This window comes from Mus caroli, unplaced genomic scaffold (assembly GCF_978045245.1).
Source record: "Mus caroli unplaced genomic scaffold, Mus_caroli_1 scaffold_10, whole genome shotgun sequence".
NCBI lineage: Eukaryota > Metazoa > Chordata > Mammalia > Rodentia > Muridae > Mus > Mus caroli.
This window is the reverse complement of record NW_028227265.1, coordinates 45,605,112-45,629,292: the sequence shown is the minus strand read 5'-3', so window position 1 is coordinate 45,629,292 and position 24,181 is coordinate 45,605,112. Positions and strand designations below refer to the sequence as shown.

The window sequence follows — 24,181 nt, the reverse complement described above, 5'->3', positions numbered from 1 at the left end:
ATGTACTTGGCTGGCGTCCCTTGTTACTACTTTTCAGGGGCCTAGGGTTGAGCCTTAGCAAACAGTGGATACTCTGAGTCTCCTCCCAGCCCGCCCTCAGTTCTGGGTCCAACATCCCCTTGCAGCTCCAATTGTGTAGCGAGCAAACCAAAGCGGACCCCGAGCTAGTTGGGTCACGGCTGCCCAGTGTCAGGCCTCCTTATGAATGACACCGAACGGCGCCCAGCGACCCTTGACCCTCGGCGCCAGCCCGCCCCTCCCCCCCTGGCAGATGGACAGCCGCTGCGCCGGCCCGCCGTAGCGTCAACCTCCTCTGGCCCGTGGCGGCTGCCGCACTGGGCAGGGGCGGGAGACTGCAGCGCGCACACTGCCGCACGGGCGTCCGCCGGGCCGCCTCCCGCACCTCGCAGCGCCTGCCACCCAGCCACCCTCCAGCCACCGCCGCCGCAGCCTCCGCCCCGCCCGCTGCCCCGGCCGCAGCCTGAGCCGCTGCCCCGCCCTCTCACCCCGGGACTGACACTCGCCGGGGCCGCCCGTCTCTGCCAATCGATGGCTTCGCAGGGGCAGCCCCAAGCCCTCTCGGGCTTCTCGGCCAATCACGTGCGTTCGCCCGCCCGACTGCGGCCTCACGAGCCCGTGAGTGGCGGAGAGTCTGCAACTCGCGTCACTCATCCAGGAGCCTATGGTGGCGCGGGAGGGTTCCGGAGGGCCAATGGACAGCGGCGTAGGGCTGTCAGTCAGGGAGGCCTGAACCAATGGGCGGTGGGCTGCGGGGGCGTCACGGACAGAGGACTTGGGCTGAGGCTCCCCCGCGGGCGGGCGCAGAGAGACGCGGGAAGCAGGGGCTGGGCGGGGGTCGTGGCGCCGCAGCCAGCGCAGCCAGCCCCAGGGGCCGCCGCCTCCGCTGCCCAGCGCGCTCCGGGGCCGCCGGCCACCTTAGCACCCGCCGCGTCGCAGCTCCGGGACTGGCCCCGGCCGCGACGCCGCCGCGATGGGCAACGCCGCCGCCGCCAAGAAGGGCAGCGAGCAGGAGAGCGGTGAGTGCCCGGCCGTCACCCTGATCTTCACTGCGTGCGGCCTGCTCGCGCAATGCTCATCACTGCATGGCCCCTCCCCCATATGCCCCCCCAATCTTGTCTGCCTGCACCCCTGCCCACTGCCTGTCCACATTGGGGTCGGATCACCGCAGAGATACCTTGCCCCCCGTAGGGGCCCTAGTGCCCATGGCCTACCATCCCCCACTGCAAAGGCCGTGCCCCCCCACCCAGCTGTCACTGCCAACCATTGCATGTATGACCGCCGGGGCCCCAGATGAGGCCCTGTCACCACCCCACCCCCTCTTCTCCTAGTCTCTTTCTCCAGATTCTATATCCCCCTCCCACTTCGTCACTCACCTTTCCCACACAGCGCCCCAATGCCTGACCCTGATCCAGGCTCCTGCCAGTTTCGGGAGTGCTGTGGGGTCCACGCTGCAGGGACCTTGGCCACTTGGTGACCACACCCCTCCCCCTCCAGCCCCCGCCATCTTTCTCCTACCCCTGCCCGATTCACCTCATCACAGCTCCCACCTCCAAGCCACCCCCCCCATGAGCATTTCCCGGGGCCACCTCCTGCATTGTTTTTCCCTTCTGTGTCACTTGGCATGGGGGACAAGATCTTTCTGGGTCCCTCTGCCCCTCTCATCCTGTCACTCCACCTCCTCCGTGCATTCGTCTGGCCCCGGCTGGGGTGGCAGACTGTTTATGAACCTAGAGAGCTGCTTCTGCGCTTCCTTATCCAAGTTGAAGCTGGTCTTGCTCAGAGCCATTGCGTCTGTCCTTTTTCTTGGGTTGCGGGTGAGGTAAAGCGGCAGAGCATGGCCTGCCCTGAGGTCTGGGTTCCTTGGAAGGCCCCTCAATAAATGGTCGTTTCACAACTGCGGTTCTGTCGTTCACCCAGTCCCTGGGGCTGGTTTGAAGCTGCGAATGAAATGAATAGCAAAGGCTCATTCCACTGAATGGGGATGGTCAGAAGAATTGCGCGCATTGGGGTAACGCCATCCAGCAGTAGGTGACAGCTAATGATTTGGTTTGCTTAAGACAGATGGATTCTGTGCATACCGAGGGCTCACCCAGAGGGAGGTATATCCACACACACCCCCCCCCAAAAATGCTGAATTTTTCCAGCCAGGGAAAAAAAGTGATTCTATATTTGAAATTACTTCAGAAAGGGCCTTGGGCCCTGTCCACCAGTACTTCGTGTCTCAAAGTGGTGTCACTCCAAGCTAAAGCTGTACTGCAGCTGAGAACAGCTTCCAGTTACCCAAAAAGGAGGCTCTGATCAGCTGTGCCCTTCTCAGTGTCTGAGTCCCCCGAATGCCACTGAAGAAGCCCAAGAACTTTCTGCCCCTCCCCCCCCCCCTTCAACCAGCAGAGCTCAGCCCAGCCTAGCAGCCTTAAGAGGCCTGGCATTTCATGGATGGGCGGGGGACAGAGAGGCAAGTGCTTGTAGTTGAGGGCTTGATGACAGAGGAGCAGGTGGGTAGTGCCCAAAAAGGTCTTGGGCTTGAGCTTGGAGGGCCCCGGGCAGGAGGAGAAGGGCCAGCCCCCTTGGCAGGTGAGGCCCACCAGGAGGTAGATGGTACGTGCAGTGGACTGAATATTGCAGTGGCCCCTCTGAAAGCTGAGCACAGTGCTAGGAAAGCTTTAAGCATATCAGACACACACAACAGGCACGGAGCCACAGAGGAGGGGAGAGCCCAAAGAAAAGATCAGAGTTTGAGAGTCAGTCGGACGGATGAGCTCCGTGCATCCAGGAGGGCTTGGTTAAACGGTCTCCATAGACGTACTTACTTTGATAATGTCTGTTCAGATGAGCCATCTGAGTCTGACACAGATGACAACACACAGGCAGAGTTCACATCCAGATCTGCTGACCAGCCCATCTCCTAGACCCCAGCATGTCTCAACTCAGACATTCTTTGGTTTGTTTTGATTTTTAAAGACAGGATCTCACTATATAGCTCCTCTTGGCCTGAAACTTAAAATTTAGACCAGGCTGGCCTCAAACTCTCAGAGATCTGCCTGCCTCAGCTTCCCAGGTGCTAGAATTAACGGCTTTCACCACCATGTCCAGCCTTCAACACATCAGCAGGAGTTAAACCCCAGTCATATTTTCTTAAAATGATAAAATAAACCCCATAATAGTGTATATTGACACCACCAGCAACCCAAGAGGCTGAGGCAAAAGGATTGCTTAAGCCCAAAAATTACAGGCTAGCTTGGGTAACAGCAAAACCTTGTATCAAAATACAAAAATCTACAGGATGGCCCTTAGGTAAAGATGTTTGCTATGCAGCTTGTTAGTCTGCATTGTCTTCCTGGGAGCTACGTGATGGAGGGAGAGAACTGACTCCTCCAAGCTGTCCTCTGACCTCCACGAGAGTGTGTGTACACACACAGTAAATGTATAGAAACATTTAAAGAAAAAAAAGAAGAGGGACAGTGCCTCAAACCTAGCAAGGAAGGAAGGGCCTGTGACGCAGAAGGACCTGAGTTTGAGGCAGACCTGGGCCACAAAAGAGACAGCCTTTAAAAGCAGTAATAAACACTTTGCTCACTTCTGCCCATAGGTTCTAAGCTATTCCTGCCTGAGATTTCTAAACCTGTTGTAGTCTCTGGTACAGGCTTGTCATCCCAGCTACTTGGACAGCTTGACAAAGAGAATCTTAAATTCTGAGATAGTCTGGGCAAGTTAAAGAGAAGATATCCAAAAAAAAAAAAGTCAATAAGAGTTGGAGACCCTGCTCAGTGTTACAGTACTTCCATAGCATACGCAAGACCCTAGGTTCCACTCCTACCTAGTACCACACAGTATCTATATGTATATGACTGGATGTTAAGACACATTCAGAGTAACTTTGTGTTCTGCCCCTGAGACCTAGTCAGACTTTGGAGACATCCCTCCACCCCTAGAGAGGAGCAGGGTGAGAAAGGGAGTCTCTCTTGTCTTGGAAGCTGCTCTTTGGAGGAAGAGGTAAAGCCAGGTACTCTCTTATAAGCAAGACAGGGCAGTAGCCACACCAGCCTGCAGAGGGCACCTGCACTTCATCTGCCACACATCTGCCCCACTGAGGCCAGGAAGATGCCTAAGTCTTCCGAGGCACCAAACTGGCATCTTGCAGCCCTCTGCACTGCCATCGAAATGCCCAAGTGGGGCAGGGTTTGCTGTGCCCTTAACCAAGAAAGAGGGCAAGAATCTAGAAGCAATCCAGTGTAGGAGAAGGTACGGGGAGACTCACCCTTAAATGACACAGATGTTGACAGGGGCTAGGGTGAGAAGCCTAGAGGACAGAGGGAAAGGTCAAACCTCAAGAGGCTCCCAGCACTAACAGCCAAGTGGGGCTCAGAGCTCGGCCAGTCCATACCCCAGGGACTTGACCCACAGGGAGAGTGGCAGGCGTGGTAAGAGGGAGCTCTGAAGAAGTCCCCAAGACAAACTGGTCCAGTCACTGAGGGAAGACATCCCCAGGACATTTCTAGATGGACTGAATTGTTGCCTTCTAACATCCTATAGCAGCTTGAAAGGGTCAAACCCTTGCTATCATCGGCAGTTGTATGGGTGCCCAAGAGGGTCTTCCCAGGCAGCTTTGCCTTTTGCCCAGTCAGGCCAACAGAAGTTTGAAGGGTTCTATCTGCCCCTCCCCTGCACCCATTAGTCTGCAGGTTGAGTTTCTCTTCCTGTTCCCACCCTATCACTCCCTGGCTCCCTCTACAGGCAGGGCTCTCCCCCAGGACTGGCAGTCAAACTGCTGCAGCAGATCTTATGAGGCTTCCCAGCCACCGTAGTGCTAGTGCCCTGAGAAAGACTGAGTGATGGCTTCCAGCTCCAACGATGGTGAGGCTGAGCCCTGTTGTTATAGCAACTTCCTAGACACTGTCTGCCCCTTAAGTCAGGGAGGGGCTGTGATGGGGGCTGAGGGGAGCAGGTGGAGAGAAGGAGTCTGTGGACCCTTAAGTATCCCTGGAAATGCCTCCATTCCTAAAATCCTGGGCTAGGGAACCTGAGGAAGAAGAACAGGGGGATGAATGGTCCATTTCAGACCAAAGCAGATGGTCTACCCGGAGTAGGGCTCCAGCTGGGACAGGGGATGGAGTAGTCCCACCCAGCTTTGGGATTCAACCCAAAAGAAAGATAGGTCCACCTTAGACCTGGGTACAGTAGAGTTTGCTTGATACCCTGAACCCTGCCTGGAGACGAGAGAACCTAGTGTTAGGGGGTCCCCCTCAAACTGAGGGTATAGTGCAGTACACTCTTGCCTGCTGCTGTGACCCCATATCTGAATCCAAGGTGATTTACATGTCTTGCCGTGGCACTAGCTTTCCTAGAGGTGTCAGGAGTTTTCGTAGCACATCAAATCCAGAGAGTAGAGGCCAATAGCACCCTTCCCTTTCAAATGAGAGACATGGGCTCTACCAGCTAGCAGCTGTAGGCTACCCTCTTTGTCCACTTCCTGTTGGTGACAGGCGTCCATGGGTGCCAGGCAGCCCCAGAAAGGCTGCTGCAGAGCCTTTAGCTTTAGGGAGCCTGGAAAGAAGGAAGATGACGAGTAAAGCTACCTTCCCCTCCCCCACTCAAGTTTAGCCATTCATTTCCGGTTTGAACATTCATGGCTGAGAACAGAGCCAAGCACAGGGCAAGGTTTGACAGAGGCCAAGGACATCCCAGGATACCGTTCCCCTCTCCGCCCCTGCAGAGGAACAAGACAGAACCAAATGTGCCCATTTCTTTCAGGGGTAACAGGATTTGGGGGCTCTGTTGAGAGGAAACTCAGAGGAGAAGATAAAGTGGCTTTCTACTGTTCTCCACCCTGGCTCTCCTTCCCGGCTGTTCTTTCAGCTAATTAACAAGCTCCAGGGCTTTCTTAACCCTCTGGAGAGCTGGTGCCTGTTGCATGGGCCTGGGCTTTAACTCCTTCACCTCTGCCTGTGGGCAGGACTCTGGGTGCATGGACCTTGTGCAGACTGTTTCACTGGTGAGACATTCTGGGAGCCATGAACATCCTTGGAAGGGCAAGCCAACCAGAGAGACACCCTCTCGAAAATCTGCCTACCTCTCACTGTCAAGGAGAGCCTCTGTAGACCTTGGCCAGCCTGGAGCAGGTGCCTTTAAATGCTTCCGTGGCAACCAGCTCCTTCCCCAACCCCCAGACCTTACCAAGAGGCACTTGTTACTCCAGCAAAGAGGAGATTGCAGATAGAACCCAGGGCCGCCTGGGATGGATCTGGGGTCCAAAAGTAGTGAAAGTGAGGACGATGTCACCTTCCAGCTGTGGCTCCAGCTGTTCCTCTGGGCCCATCTGGCTGTCCGTTTCCTGGGTTACCTGCGCTGCACTTTCTGGGGACTAAAGCCTCAGTCAGCACCCTGAATCCGGGCTGGGAACTGATGGGTCCCAGTTTGCCCCATGATACCCAACCCCCATGCCATACTGTGCTGGGAGAGGCAGGCAGCAGGTGAGTGTGGGGTTCCTGGGTTAGGTACTTGCTCTTGCTGTCTACCACCACCTCCTTTGCATGTTGTGTTTTTTGAGAGGCCTGCGTTGTACTTGAGATCCTTATGTCTTAGCCTCCTAATTCTGGGATTATAGCCCAGTATATTCTTTTGTGTTGTCATGCTACGGATAGAACCTAGGCCTTGTTCACATTGGCGAGTGCTCTACCACTGAACTACAGCTCCAGTCCCTTATTCTTTCAGTACAGGTTCTTGCTATATATCCTAGGCTGCCCTTGAACTCAAAATCCTGCCTCGGATCTTGATACTTTAAGTCTATGGTGCCATTCTAATCCTGCTCCTCTTGGCACTGTCCCCCCTCTGCCGTGACCCCAAATGTCTACGAGTAGTGGCTCATATGCATCCCCACACTAGTGAGCCTGAGTCAGGAGGACTGCTCAGAATTCAGAGAAGGCCTGGGCTCTATAGTGAGTTCCATGTCATACCGGGCTACAGTGTAAGATCCTATCTCAGAAAATCAAGACGGGCTGGATGTGGTAGTACAAGCCTTTCATTCTAGCACTGGAAAGGCAGAGGCAGATAGATCTCTGTGAGTTTGAAGCTGATCTAGAATCAATACAGAGTGAGTTCCAAGACAGCCAGGGCTATGTAGAGAGATAAGAAAAAAAAAAAAAAAACCCCAATCAACTATTAACCATGCTTCTTGTCTAGAGGCACAGAACTGATGGGTGAGTATGTATACGTGGGATTCATTAGAGTGGCATATAGTCTGTGGTTTAGGTAGGTGTTCAGTCCCAGTCGAGTGCTGGAGTCCTGGAAGATTCCTGGGCAGCTGGTGGTCTTCAGTCCGCACTGGATACTGAATACTAAAGAAGTAGGTCTTAGCACGAGCAAAGGAATGCCTCAGCAACAGGGCAGATGAGCTTCCAGGGTGGGTGAGGGTGAGCTGCCTTCTTCTGTGTCCTTTGATGTAGGCTGTTGCAAGGAAGTGTGGCCCAGGTTTAGGGCTGGTCTTCCCACCTCAGATAATCCAATTAAGAAAACCCCTCACCAGTGTGCCCAACTGCTGGGGTTTTAGCTGATCCCAGATATAGTTAAGGTACCAACTAAGATTAACCATTAGAGAGAATGGCTGGCATTTCTGTGCCATAAACCGGGTGTCAGACCACTGCTCCAGCTCTTTTGCCAGGGTGGAGTTAGGATTCTCTCCCCACCAGCACCCTACAAAGTCATCATGGTTTTGTCCCCATTTGCTCCTGTAGAAAACTGAGACCCAGAGAGGTGAGTTGTCAGAAGACTCAGCTCATCCCCATCTGGACAGAGGCTGAGTTCCCACCCTGAAGTCCTGTCTCCCCGCTGATTCTCACTAGCCACATACAACAGTGAACTGTCTGCAGGCCTCATCTTCCTGAACTATTAAGTGGTTAAAACACATGTAAAGAAGGTTGTCAAACAGATCAAATAAGAGAATGAAATGGGTGCCCCAGCCAATCACCAGGGACAGCTTCTACATTAGGAAACGGGATGCTGGCCTCAGAATGCTGCAAGCGCCTGGGGAGGAGTGTGCCTGAAGGAAGGTACGCAGTGAAGCAGCTCAGGGGCGAGGATTTTCCCCTCAGAAAAAGCAGGCACAGAGCCAGCAGGGGCCAAGGTGACAGCTGAGCCCACCAAGGGCACCTGCTACACTAGCCCCGCAGGCTTCCACTAGGGCCTGGCCCCAGCAGAGGAGCAGCCAGATCAGAGGCTATTAATACCTCAGCTGGCACAACCCTGGCCAAGGAATGTCTGTTAGTGCTGAGGAGAGTGGGGTGGGCTGGCCTGTGTGCCTCTCGGGCCTGTGTGTTCCCAAGTGCCCATGTGCCCTCTTCGGATGGTACCAGAATCTGATACCTTCCTCTGTAATTAGTGAGATATTGGGCCCCAGCCCAATCAAAATGCCCCAAGTTGCCTCTGGGATCTCTCGAAGACATGGGTAAAATATCAGATTCTGGTTTCCCACTTTACACCAGAGTGGAAAAACTTGATGTGGCTCGAAGCAAGGACTCTTCACCTAACCTTCATCTCTCTCCCTCAGTGAAAGAGTTCCTAGCCAAAGCCAAGGAAGATTTCCTGAAAAAATGGGAGACCCCTTCTCAGGTGAGCGCCTCAGAGTAAGCAACACCCATGTGATGGGCCCCAGCTTGGTCACTGAGCCCTCCCCAGCCCTGCCCCATTCCTGTCTGACATGCCCACGGTGCCCCTGCTTCGCATTGCTGGGCCCCCACCCACTGTACCCTTGCTCTCCGTGCAGCTGCCAGCAGCTCCTGGGCCCCAGGCCAGGGCCGGATCTGGCCCCTGCCACCCTGCCTGGAAGAATGTCCCCTGGGTCATCTCCACCCACTCCCCAGGGCCCCCTCTGCCGGTGACACAGGGGACTCCCCAGCTCAGAAGGCCACAGGGAGGTGCCCTGACCCCGCCCATCCTTACTTACAGAACACAGCCCAGTTGGATCAGTTTGATAGAATCAAGACCCTTGGCACCGGCTCCTTTGGGCGAGTGATGCTGGTGAAGCACAAGGAGAGTGGGAACCACTACGCCATGAAGATCTTAGACAAGCAGAAGGTAAGAAAACGAGCCGTCAGGCCCACCATGCCAAGCCCACCACCACTGCTTTTCTGCCCATTTGTGTACCTCTCATGGCTGTCAGCGCCAAGGGCTCCGCAAGAACATACATGCAATTAACTGTAAATTAGCAGTGCAAGCCTCCCCTGCGCCTCAGGTTTTAGAAAGGTCCAGTGGCAACTTGGCCTTGCCACATGCAAAATACTGTGCTGAGTCCAGAGAGTAGAGGGATGTGCGCACCTTTCCTTAAGCGCTGTAAGTGAGCCGACAGTGGCTTACTGTCTACTGCTGGGCTGTGGCTCAGAGGCAGAGCACTTAGCCAGCATTCTCAGGGCCCCGGACTCCATCCTCATCTTGGCAAGAGATGAAGAAAGTGGAATACGGTATGAGGGTCTGTGCAAGTCACTGCACACACAGGCCAGAGCTCTGGGCAATCAGTGTCACGCATAGGCTAGAGCTCAGCACTTTGCCATCTGTGCTCAGTAGTGCCTTGGAACCTGTCCCTGTGGGTACTCAGCCACGTTCATATCCCCTGATGCTCCACAGTCCATCAGACCCAAGCGGGAGAAGGGCCTGTGTCCCCCAACCTATCCAACCCTAAGGTTAATTCGAGCTGGACAGAGATCAGGGTGGGTTAGAGAAAACAAGGTTTACACAGAAGTGCTGAAGTTCTTTGTTGTTGTTTGTTTGTTTACTAGTTTGTTTTTCAAGACAAAAATTTTCTGTGTAGTGCTCTGTAGTCCAGGCTGGCCTCATACTCACAGAGGTCTGCCTGACTCTGCTCCCACATGCTAGGTTAATTTAAAGGTACATGCTACCACTGCCCGAAGTTCTTTTAAATTTTTTTACAAACGTTTTGTGTGTGTGTGTGTGTGTGTGTGTGTGTGTGTGTTGTTGGCCAACAAGCATAACCAGTTCCAGGTTCAGTGAAAGACCCTGTCTCGAGAAAATGAGGTAGAGGTAGAGATAGGACTGGAGAGATGGCTGAGTGAGTTAAGGGTGCTTGCTAGCACACATGATGACCTAAGTTCAATCCCCAGAATCCACACTGTAGGAAACATTTCTGCAAGTGTCCTTTGACCCACAAGTGTGTCATGGCACAAGCAGCCACTCCCCTGACCTCTACACACACACACACACACACACACAAAGTGTATTTAAAGAAAAAAACTTTAATGAGTTGGAGGGCTGAAGAGATATCAGTGGAGAAGTCACCTCTTAGGCAAACATGAGGACCCGAGTTCAGTTCCCAGAGCAGACAGATAGCCCAGCACAGTGGCAGTCACATGTATTAGCACTCTTCCTGTGAGACAGGGCAGAGACAGGCGAGTCCCTGTGAGCTCAAGGGCAGCCAGCCTGTCATAGGCAGCAGCAGGAGGAAAGATCCTACCCCTAAACAAGATGGAAGGCAAAGAACAATACCTGCGGTTGTCTTCTGATCCCCTCACATGCACCGTGGTATACACAACCATACTCACACAAACACACTCACACACACACTCACACACACAGACACACTCACACACTCACACACACAAACACACTCACACACACACTCACACACACAGACACACTCACACAGACACAGAAGATTTTCTTTTTTCTTTTCCAAGATTTATTTATTTTATGTACATGAGTACACTGTCACTGTCTCCAGACACACCAGAAGAGGGCACCAGATCCCATTACAGATGGTTGTGAGCCACCTTGTGGTTGCTGGGAATTGAACTCAGGATCTCTGGCAGGGCAGTCAGTGCTCTTAACCACTGAGCCATCTCTCCAGCCCTGAAGATTTTCTTAAAAAGAAAAAAATATATATATATAGGAGATGGCAAATGAATGAAGAAAATTCTCAATGTCTACTTCTGTCCTCTGCATGCGTGTGCACACACAAATGCATATGCAGGTGCAGACACTCACAAAATCATGTGGTGGATGCTGGCCATGGTGACACACGCCTGTAATCCCAGCGCTCAGGAGGCAGAGGCAGGCTGATCTCTGAGTTTGAGGCCAATCTGGTCTACAGACTGAATTCCAGGACAGCCAGGGCTTCATAGAGAAACTCTATCTTGAAAAAAAAACCAAAACCAACCAAACAAACAAAATATCGTGGTGCAGCAGCCTAGCTCTGCGGAGGTGAGGCTGAAGCAGGATGAAGCATGAAGATCATGCCCATGGCGAGTTCACTGCCATCCTGGGCTATGTGAGGGCCCATGGCGAGTTCACTGCCATCCTGGGCTACATGAGGGCTGGTCACAAAAGAACAAAAAACGTTTGGAAGTGGGATCTCATTATGTAGCCCAGATGGGCTTCAGATCTGAGATCTTCCTGCCTCTGCTTCCTGAGTCTGGCGCTGATAGGCGTGTGCCATACATATGTAGCTTTTCTTTCCCCTTTTTTCTTTTCTTTTCTTTTCCTTTCTTTTCTTTCTTTTTCTTTATCTTCTTTCTCTCTCTCTCTCTCTCTCTCTCTCTCTCTTTCTTTCTTTCTTTCTTTCTATTTTGGTTTTTGGTTTTTGAGACAGAGTTTCTCTGTGTAGCCCTGGCTGCCCTGGAACTCACTTTGTAGACCAGACTGGCCTCGAACTCAGAAATCCACCTGCCTCTGCCTCCCAAGACCTGGGATTAAGGGCGTGCTCCATCACTGCCCGGCGTAGCTTTTCATAAAGACTGTGTGTGCATGAGTCTTTGTGTGTACATGTGCATACCAGAGATCTTTACTGGGTTTTTCTTCCGTCACTCCACATTATTATCATTTACTGTTATTATGATTACTGTTGTTAGATTTTTGAGACAGGGTTTCTCTGTGTGAACCTAATTGTCCTAGAACTCAGTCTAAACCAGGCTGAAACTCAGGAGATCTGCCTTCCTCTGCCTTCTGTAAAGGCATGTGCTACTATGCCTGGGTCTCCTTTATTTCACTGAGCTTGGAGTGAGGCTGGCTGGCCAGCAAACACCAGGAATTCACCTGCCTCCCTATACCAGTGCCAGCATTACAGATGCACCACCACACCTGGCTTGTACATGGGTGCCGGGGGCTAAACTCAGATCCATTCCCTTTTGTGTGTAATCACTTTGCCAAGTGAACTATCCCAACCCTTCCATAAAGATTTTTCTCAAAATTATTTATGGGTGACTGTCTGTCTGTCTGTCTGTCGTCTGTGCTTGTGGGTATGTTTATAGGTATCCATGGTGGCCAGAGTCATTGGATCCCCCAGCAGCTAGAGTCATGGGCATGTGAGGCACCTGACATGAGTCCTGGGAATCAAACTCCAGTCTTCTGCACGATGAGGTCACACACTTTTGTCATCTGTCCAGACCCATCAAGGTTTCTGACCCCTGTTTGAGGCTGACAGTGCTACGGAGCAGCAGCGCCAACAGACACCCAGCACAAGTCACAGAATTTCCTTCACCAGAATTTATTACTGGTTTTGTATGGCACTGGAAATTAAATCTGGGCCTTTCACACTCTAGATGCCTGCTCTACTACTGAGCTATACCCCCATAGCCTAGCAAGAGGGGTTTCCACATTTTCTAGTCCTTCCATCAAAAAGTACAAAGAAACAGGTGAAATTCTTTTTTTTTTTTTTTTCTCTCCAGTTGCTGGGTTTAGAACTCAAGACCTCACACATGTTAGGCAATGCTGTACTGCAGGGCTGCATCCCCGGCCCTGGAGTATATTTTAGCCATGTGTTCTAGTTAATCTCAGTCATTTCCATGCTACCTGCCAGTATATGTAAAGGTTGCGTGGTTTTGAGACAAAGTCTTATTGATCAAATCCCTGGTTTTAGATTCTGTGTAGCCAAGGATAGCCTTAAACTCTTCCTGATCCTCCTGCCTCCGAAATGCTAGGATTTATAGGCACGCATTTCCATGTCAAGCTTGGCTGTGGTGGCTGCTGCTGCTGCTGCTGCTGCTGCTGCTGCTGCTGCTGCCGCCTGTTTTGGTCACGTAACTGGGAGGTCACTGAGAGTCCAAACGTGTAGAGACCAGAGGACAGCTTCCAGCAGTTGCTTTTCTCCTCCTACCATGTAGGTTCTAGGGATTGAACTCAGGGCGGCAGAGTTGGATCAATGTTGCCTGCCTTGTTTTTGAGACAAGGGCTTGATATGTAGCCCAGGCTGGCCCCAGAAGTCTTCCTGAGTGCATGCACATTACAGGAATGCACCACTATGTCTAGTGAAACATTTTGTGATTTTTTTTCCATATTAAGTAGCTTTAATATTTTACTTTTGGGGTTGGGGGGGTATGGGTGTGCGTGGGGGGGGTGTCAAAACACACACATGTTGAAATAGGTCTCACGTAGCTTAAGCTAGCACCTTTGTACAGACAGATTTGTTCCTAAACTCCAGATCCCCCTGCCTCAATCTTTCAAGTATGCACCAAACCCAGATCATCTTATACTTACAAATCCATGGAAAGGCAGGAAAAGGTATAGAAGCTGAAAAGATTCCGTGTCACGGCTGTTCCCAATGTGCCTCGTTGCTGGGATGGGGTGGGGCTGGCAACATGGCTCCGCAGGTAAAGGTGCCACCAAGCCTGACAACCTGACTTTGACCTCTAGGATTCGCTTGGTGAAAGGGAGACAGACTTCCTCAGCACGCGTGTGCCTCCTCGTGCCCAAGCTGCCCCCAACAAATAGAAATAAATACAAGGATTGAAAGGACCGGGAATGCCACTCTGTGATCGAGAGCTGGTCTAGCACATGAAAGGTCCTCGGTTTCATGCTCAGTGCCACATAAGACAAAAAAGACTTGCCTAGAAAAAGGGAAGCTGATTTCTAAGCCTCCATACCTTGGGGGCCTCTCTAGTGTCGGCTGAGTCTCCTTCCCTTGCAGGCAGCCTTCTCTGGTTCCTCCTACTTTCCAGATTTTGCCAGGTGCCTCGTCTGGGCATCTATAGCTCCCAGGCTTCTCCCCTACGTGCTGACCCTCTGGTCTGAGGGGCTCCTGTGCCTACATGGTCTGCTCTGATCTGTGTGGACCCTCGACTCTTAGCCCTCAGCCATGCTGTGTACTGAGGAAATCCCCAGTCCCACATCCCTGGCTCTGACCTCTCTCCTGCCCACCTCTCCTCTCCCAAAGGTGGTGAAGCTAAAGCAGATCGAGCACACTCTGAATGAGAAGCGCATCCTGCAGGCCGTCAACTTCCCGTTCCTGGTCAAACTTGAATTCTCCTTCAAGGTAAGGGCCACAGCCAGGGCTTGAGGAGGATAGAAGGTGGATGGATCCCAGCCCACTGCTGGGCACAGCCTCCTCATCTCCGGGGCTGGGGCCACGTGCTTTCAAGGAAGAAGATCCTTGGAGGAGGAATGGCAGAAATGGGTGGACCGGGCCCTGGGCCCTGGGCCCTCTACTTAAGCTCTTCAGTCTGCCAGCTGGTAGTTTGGTAACCTTAGGCACTTCACCCATCCTAAATGGCTTCCCTCAGAGTCACCACCCTGACTCATCCCAGGAACATAAACTGCCTGCAAAAGAGGCACCAACCACACTGGGCCTTGCTCTTCTCATCTGCAAAATGGGACTCGGCACAGCCCTCATGTTGTGAGGTCATAAGAGTGTGGAGTTCTTACAGGTGCATAAGAACATGTGGAAACACCGTTCAAATACAGCGGTCGTCAGAGCTGTCCCCAGAAATCCCTGTGTAGAAGCTGTACAGCAATTCTTAGTTCCTGTTTCTTTTTGTTTTGTTTGTTTGTTTGTTTGTTTGTTTGTTTGTTTTAAAAACTTTATTCATTTTTTATTTTTTTTAAATATTTATTTATTTTATGTATATGAGTACATTGTCGCTGTCTTCAGACGCACCAGAAGAGGGCATCGGATCCCATTACAAATGGTTGTGAGCCACCATGTGGTTGCTGGGAATTGAACTCAGGACCTCTGGAAGAGTAGTCAGTGCTCTTAACCACTGAGCCATCTCTCCAGCCCTGTTTGTTTGTTTTTTGAGACAGAGTCTCACTGTATACCCCCAGGCTGGCCTAGAATTCATGATCCTCCTGCCTCAGCTTCCTGAGTGCTGAGGTCATAGTTGTTTACCATCTTGCCCTATCAAGTTTTGTTTTGTTTCTTAACGGTGTTATGGATGGAACCTAGGGCTTTGTATGCAGTAGACAAGTGCTCTACAATTGAGCCACATCCCCAGCCCTGTAAAAAAAATCTTTTTGTTCTTTTGGTTGTGAGCCTGTAAGGGTTGAGCTATTCTCTCCAGCGACCTGTAGTGCTTTCTGTTTTGTTTTGAACAAAGCTTCCGTTGTATTCTTATATAGCCCAGGCTGGTCTCTGAGTCTTTGTATTCCTCAGTAGCCGAGACTCTAGTTGTGTGCTCTCACATCCCACACGCTTTTGTTTTGGGTCCTGTGGGCTCTGTCCTCTGTCTTGCCTGTCTAGCAAATGATGACACTGAGGCTTGGGACAGTAACTCCTGCAGAACTGTCGCTGGCCGTGTCCTCACTTTCTCCCCTTGTGAGGACAGAAGAACAGCTGCCTCTTTCTGCTCCCAGAGAAAATGCAGTGCTTGAAACATGGACAACTGGGAAGATAGTTGTCACTGAGGTTTCAATGCCTGCCCTCCAAGCCACTGTGGTCTTCAGCTGGGGCCCAGCGTCTGGAGACAGGGCCTTGACTCCCTTTGCCTCCCACAGGACAACTCAAACCTGTACATGGTCATGGAGTATGTAGCTGGTGGCGAGATGTTCTCCCACCTACGGCGGATTGGAAGGTTCAGGTAAGCGGGCCCCATCCCTGCTACCCTAGGGGCCACCAGGGTTGTCCAGGGACATGTAGGAGTCCAGTGTGCTTGGAAAGTGAGCTCTGGGTGCCAGTGGGATTTGTGTATGTGTGCATGCATGGTTGCGTACTGTTTGTTGTAGCTGTGTAGCCAAAGCTGGTCTTAGGCTCACAATCCTCCTGGTCTTGCCTCCTGCGTTCTGATGTGACAGGCGACTGTTATCTCATTCAGCCCCTGTGGGGTTTGTTGCTGTTATGCTAAGCAATTTGTGATGTTTCAGTCAACCAAGTTGAGTGACCAGTCATGGTGACTTAGGGGTCAAAATTTGAATTGGCATGGCTGGGGGTGGAGCTCAGCACCATTTTACAAACTCTAGCACAGAAAGGAAAAAAGAAGTGAGATTGCACTATGTAGCCCAGGTTAGCCTTCAGCTTCTAGTCTGAGTCCTCCCTCAGCTTCCTAGAGCAGCAGGAGCCCACCACTACAGCTAAGAAGATACTAGTATGTTACTTAGCAAACATGTATCTCTATATATGAGATTGTTGTTGTTATTGTGTTTGTTCTTTTTTTCAGGGGGTGAGGTGGTTTGTTTTTTGAGACATGTTTTTGCTGTGTAACCTTAGCTGTCCTGGAACTCAGTCTTTAGATCAGGCTGGCCTCAAACTCACAGATCTGCCTGCTTCTGCTGGAATTGAAATTCACCAATACCCAGCTAAATAAATATATCTAATGTATACTAAAGTCCAAACATCTTGTCAAGTGTGGTGGTACACACCTCTAATCCCAGCTTTTAGGATGTTGGAGGAAGGACAATCAGGAGTTTGAGACTAGCCTAGACTGCTTTGAAAGCTGCTGTATCAAAACCAAGCAGCCATCTTCAAACAGAATCAGAACGGAGAGGTCTCTGCACCACAGTGAGGCTCTCCAGAGTCAGGGAGGGACAATCTTTTCTCTTCTGTCTCTCTTTCTGATGCTGGCTGGACTGGGGTTCAGTTTTCCCGGTACTCTGTGCTTCCTTTTTCCCTAAAGCTCCCAGCCCTACCATGTTACTGCCTGCTGCCTTGTGACTGCCCTCCAAGCTGGTAACAGCCCACATTTGACTTCCCCTTTCCCCTCAGTTGTCTCTGGGCAACTGCTGAGAGCCACAGCTCGACACCCCTCCCACCCCCACCCCCACCCCGGGTTTCTCTTTTAAACTCTGCTTGTCTTCTTAAGAACTTGAGCTTTACCTGACTTACAAACTCAAGCCAACAAGGCCTGTAGTACTTGATGACCAAACCCGTGAGGTGTTCAGGGTTGTTTGTGTTGTTTGTTTGTTTGTTTATTTTATATAACTTTGACTGGACTGTAGTTTACCATGTAGACCAGGTTGGCCTAGAACTCATAGGCCTCTGGGGTGCTTGGGCTCTAGGTATACATATGTACTATGCCTGGCACAGTGGCTTTTGTTTTGACATTTGTATGTGCCCTGGGACTATCTTCCAAAACTCTGATTATCAGACAGAATTCCCTTAAACCGCTTTCTTGAATAAGTTAACTCCTCAGCAAGGCACCTTTCCCTCGAAGCCTTCCAGTCCAAGACTGTTATATCTGAATTTGGGATAGAATTATACAGTTCAGAATGGGGCAGGAAGTGTGGGGCTTGATTTTTGTTGTTGTTTGTTTGTTTGTTTCATTTTTGACACAGGATCTCACTTTGTAGTCTGGGCTGGCTTGGAACTCATGATGTAGCCCAGGCTAGCCTCAGACATATGCTAGTGCTTCTGCCTCTGCTTCTCAGAGTGCTGTAGTGACAGATACGTGCTACTTTGTCAGGCTCCCAAATTTTTACAATAGAGTTTGGGTCTTTGTCAGGCTGCCCTTGGAATCTTGGACTCATGCAGTCCCCCTGCCTCAGCCTCAGCCTCAGCCACATAGCGGGGACCAATGGTACATGGCATCCCCAGCCTTTAGTCTACATTTGATTAGCTAGACACGGGGTGTCTTGCTCTGTGGGTACACAGACCCACATGCTGGACCACTTGGGGATGTGGTCATATTCACCCACACATCCCCTCCCGGCTTGTCCCACCAGCGAGCCCCATGCCCGTTTCTACGCGGCGCAGATCGTCCTGACCTTTGAGTATCTGCACTCCCTGGACCTCATCTACCGGGACCTGAAGCCCGAGAACCTTCTCATCGACCAGCAGGGCTATATTCAGGTGCCCGAGGCCGGGGGAGGGCACTCGAGGGCACATTTGGAGCCTGCAGCCCTTCTCTCTACCAACTGCTCATTCTTGTGTCTACAGGTGACAGACTTCGGTTTTGCCAAGCGTGTGAAAGGCCGTACTTGGACCTTGTGTGGGACCCCTGAGTACTTGGCCCCCGAGATTATCCTGAGCAAAGTAGGCACCTCACCAGCCTGCCCCACCCCTGAGGCCTACTCTACCTCACTAGCCCGCCCTGCCCCTGAGGAATCACCTCCCTCTTCACCTTGCCTCATCGAGTGGCCCCCCATCTTGCTCTAGGGCTACAACAAGGCTGTGGACTGGTGGGCTCTCGGAGTCCTCATCTACGAGATGGCTGCTGGTTACCCGCCCTTCTTCGCTGACCAGCCTATCCAGATCTATGAGAAAATCGTCTCTGGGAAGGTGAGGCCAGGATACGGATTTCAGCTCTGGAAGGAATTAAAACAGCCTATCACATGTCCTCACAAGGCTGAGTATGCTGTCACAGGCCTGTTGTCTTAACACAGGAGCCTGAGGCAGAAGGATCTTAAGTTTGAAGCCAGCCTGGGCTACATAGAGATTTCCAGGATAGCATGGGCTGAGAAAATAGTAAAACAGAAAAATCAAAGACAGGGGTCGATGGCTCAACTATAGAGCACTTACCCTGAATCTACCATGAAGGAGATAGGGGTGTGGCTCAGTGGTAGAGCAGTAGTCTAGCACGTATACCCCAGCACACACACACACACACACACACACACACACACACACACACACCAATGCTTTGGAGAATCTATTTCACAACTGACAGACTAAATTACCAAGCATGTCAGGAAGCTGCACCACATCAGAACTCTGGCTACACAGAGTGCTACCCTGACACCAGACCAGAAGAACAAAGCCATTTGGTTCCCAGGTGTTGACCCCAGCCATACCAGCACGCCTCCCCCTGCTGTGGGCAGGACCTGCAGCTGTGTATTCCTTCCAGATGTAGTCCCTTCAGTTAGCCTGGCATGGCAGTATAGACCTAAAATTTCTGCACTCTTCAGAAGTCCAAGGCAGAGGATTGCCATGAGTGCCAGACCAGCCTGGGCTACAGAGTAAAACCCTGACTCATGACAATGACAAAACCCAAGAGTGCCTTTCAGGAGGACTGTTCTTGCCCTCCCCATCCATCAGCCCTGGCTCACCCTCTCGCCTTACCTGCAGGAGAGATGAGGATTCTGAGGTGCAGAAAGGGCATGTGGTTGGTCTAAGATTGCACCATGGGAAGCAAGTGGAAGCTTCAGTGGGGGTGAGGAGTGAACTGAGGATCACAGCCCTGCCTTTAGCAGCCTTACCTAGCTAGCATGGGAGCCCAGCTGCCACCCCACCTGCTGTCTTCAGCATCTTCGACATCAGCCATCGGCTGACTCCAAGTCTCCATATATGGTTCAAGCAAGTGTGGGCAGTGCCACTCCCCAAGTCCCAATCCTGTGACAAACTATTGGGTGAAACTGAGACAAAGTTGAATAGACTCTGTGAGCCTCATTTTATCCATCTGCCTGTCTGGGAGGCTGGAAGGAGACAGTGCTCTGTGCTGTGGTCCTTAGGGCTGGGCACACACTATCACCTAGGAGTAGGTATGAGCGCCTCCCATCAGACAGAAGAAAGACAGCCATGTGCTTTTCTGCTTTCATCTTTTTTTTTTCTCTCTCTCTCTTTTCTGTCTCATATTTTGAGTCAGGTTCTCACTTTGTAGCCCTGGGTAGTCTAGATTTTACTATGTATACCAGGCAAATTCACAGAGATCTGCTGGAATTCAATGAGCCTTAGTAATTGCTTTTTTCCTTAGCATTCAGAAGACTGAGGCAGGGGGATTGTTGTTAGGTTAGATTTTGTGACCTGTTACAGAATATCACTCAGAAAAAAAACAAAAAATGAAAACTTGAAATGTCCAAGATGGTGGCCAAGAGGGTACGAAAAACTCCATAGAAGATTCTGAGGAAGAAGGGAGGGCATTTTGTTGTTGTATTGAAAACAAGAGTCCCAGGTTGGACTCCCAGTTCCATACAAAATCAAAGTTACCCTTGAACTCTGGGTCCTGCCACTGCCTCCCAAGTCCTGGGTGGACAGGCATGCACCACCACACATGGCTGGGTATAATCTCCTTCTTTGTATCAATTTACAGTTTCCACAGGCCCTGACTGTTATCTTGTCACACAGAACCCTGGGATATCTGCCCCATGTCATTGAGGCCTGTACAGGCCTGGAGAGGTTAAGAGCCCTGGCCAAGGTCACACAGCACGGGGAAGGCTTAGCAGGGGCCAGTTGGGTTTTTTGATCTTCGTTTCTTTCCTTCCTTTGCCTTTCTTGCTAGCCTGTGTTCCCTTCTTCATTTCCTCCTTTCTCATTCTCAAGGGAGTTGTTGTTCCCTTCAGTTTTTTTTTTTATATCTCTTCATTGTGTTTGTGGCAGTGAGGCAGTATTTGTGAGTCAAGGGCTGGGGTGGGGGAAGGTCAGGACTCTCCTCAGCCTGTGGGACATGGGTAGCAAACTTAGATTAATAGGCTCAGCAACAAGTACCTTTACCTGCTAAGCCGTTTCACTCGCCCTTTTGTGCTTTTTGTTTGTTTGATTGATTGATTGATTAACTGATTGATTGATTTATAATAGGGGTCTCAATATGTAGCCCTGGCACTCAACCTTCCTACATTAGCCTTCCAAGTGCAGGAGTGGCAGGTTTTTGCCACCACCTCTGGTTCCTAGAAGCTAGTTCTTTTCTTTTTTTGTTTTTTTTGTTTTTCGAGACAGGGTTTCTCTGTGTAGCCCTGGCTGTCCTGGAACTCACTTTGTAGACCAGGCTGGCCTTGAACTCAGAAATCTGCCTGCCACTGCCTCCCGAGTGCCGGGATTAAAGGCGTGTGCACCACCACCGCCCGGCTAGAAGCTAGTTCTTATGGGTGTAAATCCAGAGGCTGCGTGCAGAAATGTATAAGAGCCTTTGGAGGTACGTGACTGGGAGAACCATACAAGCTATTTTATCCAGGATGAGGAGTAGTTCCTTATTTTCGAAGCCCTCAGAGGAGCTGCCTGAAGGATCCCAGCTGAGGATACAAGTCTGCAGACCTAAGATGGAACCTCCTACAGTTCTGTTCCCTGCGACCTTATCCAGAATTCCCAAGCCAGCAAACTAAAGGCATTCAACATGTTTTTTTGTTTGCATGGCCACTGGGCCTAAAGGCAGAACCCTGTGTATGTTGGGCTCCGACCTGCCCCAGCGCTGTAGTGCTAGCTCCAACAAGCCATCTCTGTTTATATTTTACCTACTTTAATTTGTGTGCCTGTATGTGCATGTGTACACATGCGTACAGTACCCTTGGAGGCCAAAGGCATTAGATCCCCTAAGAATGGAGTTACAGGTGGTTATAGGCCAATGGAGGTACTGGGAACAAACCAGGACCTTTGCAAGAACAAAGCCATCTGTTGGCGCAGCAATAAGTTTTGGGGTTTTTTGAGACAGGTCTTCTTATGTAGCCTTGGCTGGTCTTGCCATATAGATCAAGCTGGCCTTAAACTCACATCACAGAGATCCACTTGCCTTTGCCTGGATGCTGATGTTGAGATTATCCATGAGTGTCACCACACTCTAACAAGCCATTGTTTTGTTGTTTTTTTTATTGTCCCCCCCCCCTTTTTTTCTTCTTCCTCTTTTTTTCCTTTTCTGAGACAGGGTTTGTTTGTTTGGCCCTGGCTGTCCTGGAACTCCCTCTGTAAACTAGACTGGCCACAAACTCACAGAGATACACATGCCTTGGCCTCCTGAGTGCTGGGATTAAAGGCATGGGCCACCACTGCCCAGCCCCACAAGCCTTCTTAACAGATTCTCCCTGTAGGCCTATTAGATAGAACAGGTCCCAGTCTGCCAGGTACAGTGGTACATACTCTACCCTAGTACTCAGGAGGCTAGGAGACAGGATTGTGTGGTTAAGGCCAGTTTGAGCTACACATTAAGATCCTTTCTCACTCAGTATGGTAGTGTACACATTTAATCCCAGTACTTGGAAGGATAGGTGGATCTCTGAGTTTGAAGGCAGCCTGGTCTACAGAGAGTTTCAGGACAGCCAGGGCTACACAGAGAAACCTTGTCTGGTGTGTGTCAGAGGAGGGGGTGAAAGTTGTGTAAAAAATGGAAAAGGTGGCATTCTGGACCCCCAAAGCCTATGAGCAGCGCCCCACTTGTATCTACACCCCCTCCAGGTGCGGTTCCCATCCCACTTCAGCTCTGACTTGAAGGACCTGCTGCGGAACCTTCTGCAGGTGGATCTCACCAAGCGCTTTGGGAACCTCAAGAACGGGGTCAATGACATCAAGAACCACAAGTGGTTTGCCACGACTGACTGGATTGCCATCTATCAGAGAAAGGTGGGCTTCTTTTTCCCATATCCAAAGTTGGACTTACGGCTAGGGTAGCATAGACAGCCCATTAAGTTCCAGACTAAACAACAGAAGGCTTCCTCAAGCCAGTAAGGGACTATACATGGTGGATGCTGGGCTCTTCTGGCCACTTTGTGGCCTTAGGCAGGAAATATCCTCTGGGAGGTGACTTCCATTTGATAAGTTGGGTTGCAGAGAAGACCTTAACGTTGAGCTCAGGCCTGGGTCACAGCAAGTGTTGTTTGAATATTAAGCCATTCACTTTTATTGTTGTGATTGTAAGGTCAGCTAATGTGCTCTGGGTGGTTTTGATCCCTATCCAGGTGGAAGCTCCCTTCATACCAAAGTTTAAAGGCCCTGGGGACACGAGTAACTTTGACGACTATGAGGAGGAAGAGATCCGGGTCTCCATCAATGAGAAGTGTGGCAAGGAGTTTACTGAGTTTTAGGGGTGTGCTTGTGCCCCTTGGGTTCTCTTTCATTTTTTCTTTTTCTTTCTATTTTTTTTTTCCGGTTGGGGGTGGGAGGGTTGGATCGAACAGCCAGAGGGCCCTAGAGTTCCATGCATCTAATTTAACATCCACTCCACATCCCCAGGGTTAAGGAGAGCAGGAAAGCGCTCCAGATACTGGGGAAGGGGCAACATCAGCTGCTCCCCCTCTCCCTTCTTCTCCACCCTTCCCTGCCTGTTTTCAATGAATTTCTTAGCTCCAGCCATACCCAATCTTGCTGGTGTATCTGGGGGCAGGGTACGGAAAGAGGGCCCCAAATTCAGCCTCCTTCCCTACCCTAGCACTGGATACTAAGGATGAACAGTAAAGCCAACCTTCCCTTCCATGCAGCCCTACCTGGAAAGGGAGATTTTATGACCTGTACAGAGGGCTGCTTGCCAGTGGGTTTTTTTTTTTTTTCATTTAAATTAAGTTCCACCAGTGCCTCCCACCCTCCAAATTGTCCCACCCTCCCCAAACACCCTCCTCATTCCCTAAATCCATTCTGATGAGACCCGGGTAGCCAACTGACCCTGTCAAGGAAGGAACTGGGCTTGGAATCTCGCCCTGAGCTGCTAGCCTCCCGGCCCCCCTTTCCAGTGGTCTCATGCCAATTGTCCTGTGCATCAGCCCCGTTAAGAAGCCTCCCCCCATCCTGGGCGCCTCGCTTCTAGCTTAGCTGTCAGCTGTCCATCACCTCTTGCCGTGCGTCCCCACTCACTGCAACCCCAAGTCTGATTGTGCTTTTTCTCTCAATAGAAAGGTGGGGAGCTGCTGGGGAAAATACCCCATTTATCCCTGTGTTTATCCCTCTCGTAACTTCTCCCAAAAAGGAGGAGCTCTCAGGCCTGGGTGGGGGCCCCGGGTGGACGAGAGGGTCGTTCAACCTGTGTGCTTCGAAGGATGAGACTTCCTCTTGAACAGTGTGCTGTTGTAAACATATTTGAAAACTATTACCAATAAAGTTTTGTTTTAAAATAAAAGTGTCGCTGGTTTTCCCGACTTCGATCACACCCTTGGGGTGTTGGAAAGAGAATTTCGAACCTCAATGTCCAGGTTCTGGAGACCCCGGCCTCGGGACCTTGGAGAAACCAGGTTTGGCTGGAATTCCTGTACTTCCTCCGCCTGGCCAGAGAAAGGAGGGGTGGGGTGGGCAAACTGTCCTTTGACCCTGAGTTCGGGGCCCTCAAATCTGCTCCCACCCCTACTTCGGTCTAGTCCGGGACGGAGAGGGCCATCCGGACCGGTTCGG

At 51.1% G+C, this 24,181-nt stretch overlaps 2 protein-coding genes across 4 annotated transcripts; both read left to right on the top strand.

The window, feature by feature from the left end:
• Positions 1-753: 753 nt before the first annotated feature.
• On the top strand, positions 754-23,912 carry Prkaca (protein kinase cAMP-activated catalytic subunit alpha). 3 transcript variants are annotated; one of them, XM_021170243.3, is made up of 10 exons: positions 754-1,037; positions 8,564-8,625; positions 8,962-9,090; positions 14,174-14,272; positions 15,730-15,812; positions 17,890-18,016; positions 18,104-18,199; positions 18,323-18,445; positions 22,262-22,426; positions 22,762-23,912. In XM_021170243.3, exons 1-10 carry the CDS (start codon positions 992-994, stop codon positions 22,885-22,887), a joined length of 1,056 nt encoding a protein of 351 aa, XP_021025902.1. In that variant the 5' UTR covers positions 754-991; the 3' UTR covers positions 22,888-23,912. The 3 variants fall into 3 exon arrangements, with proteins under 3 accessions (XP_021025902.1, XP_021025903.1, XP_085699890.1); XM_021170244.3 differs by lacking the exon at positions 754-1,037 and adding an exon at positions 4,839-4,875; XM_085843764.1 differs by lacking the exon at positions 754-1,037 and adding an exon at positions 6,223-6,491.
• Smim46 (small integral membrane protein 46) lies at positions 6,257-6,406 on the top strand. The gene has a single exon (XM_085843765.1). It carries the CDS (start codon positions 6,257-6,259, stop codon positions 6,404-6,406), a length of 150 nt encoding a protein of 49 aa, XP_085699891.1.
• Positions 23,913-24,181: the final 269 nt, after the last annotated feature.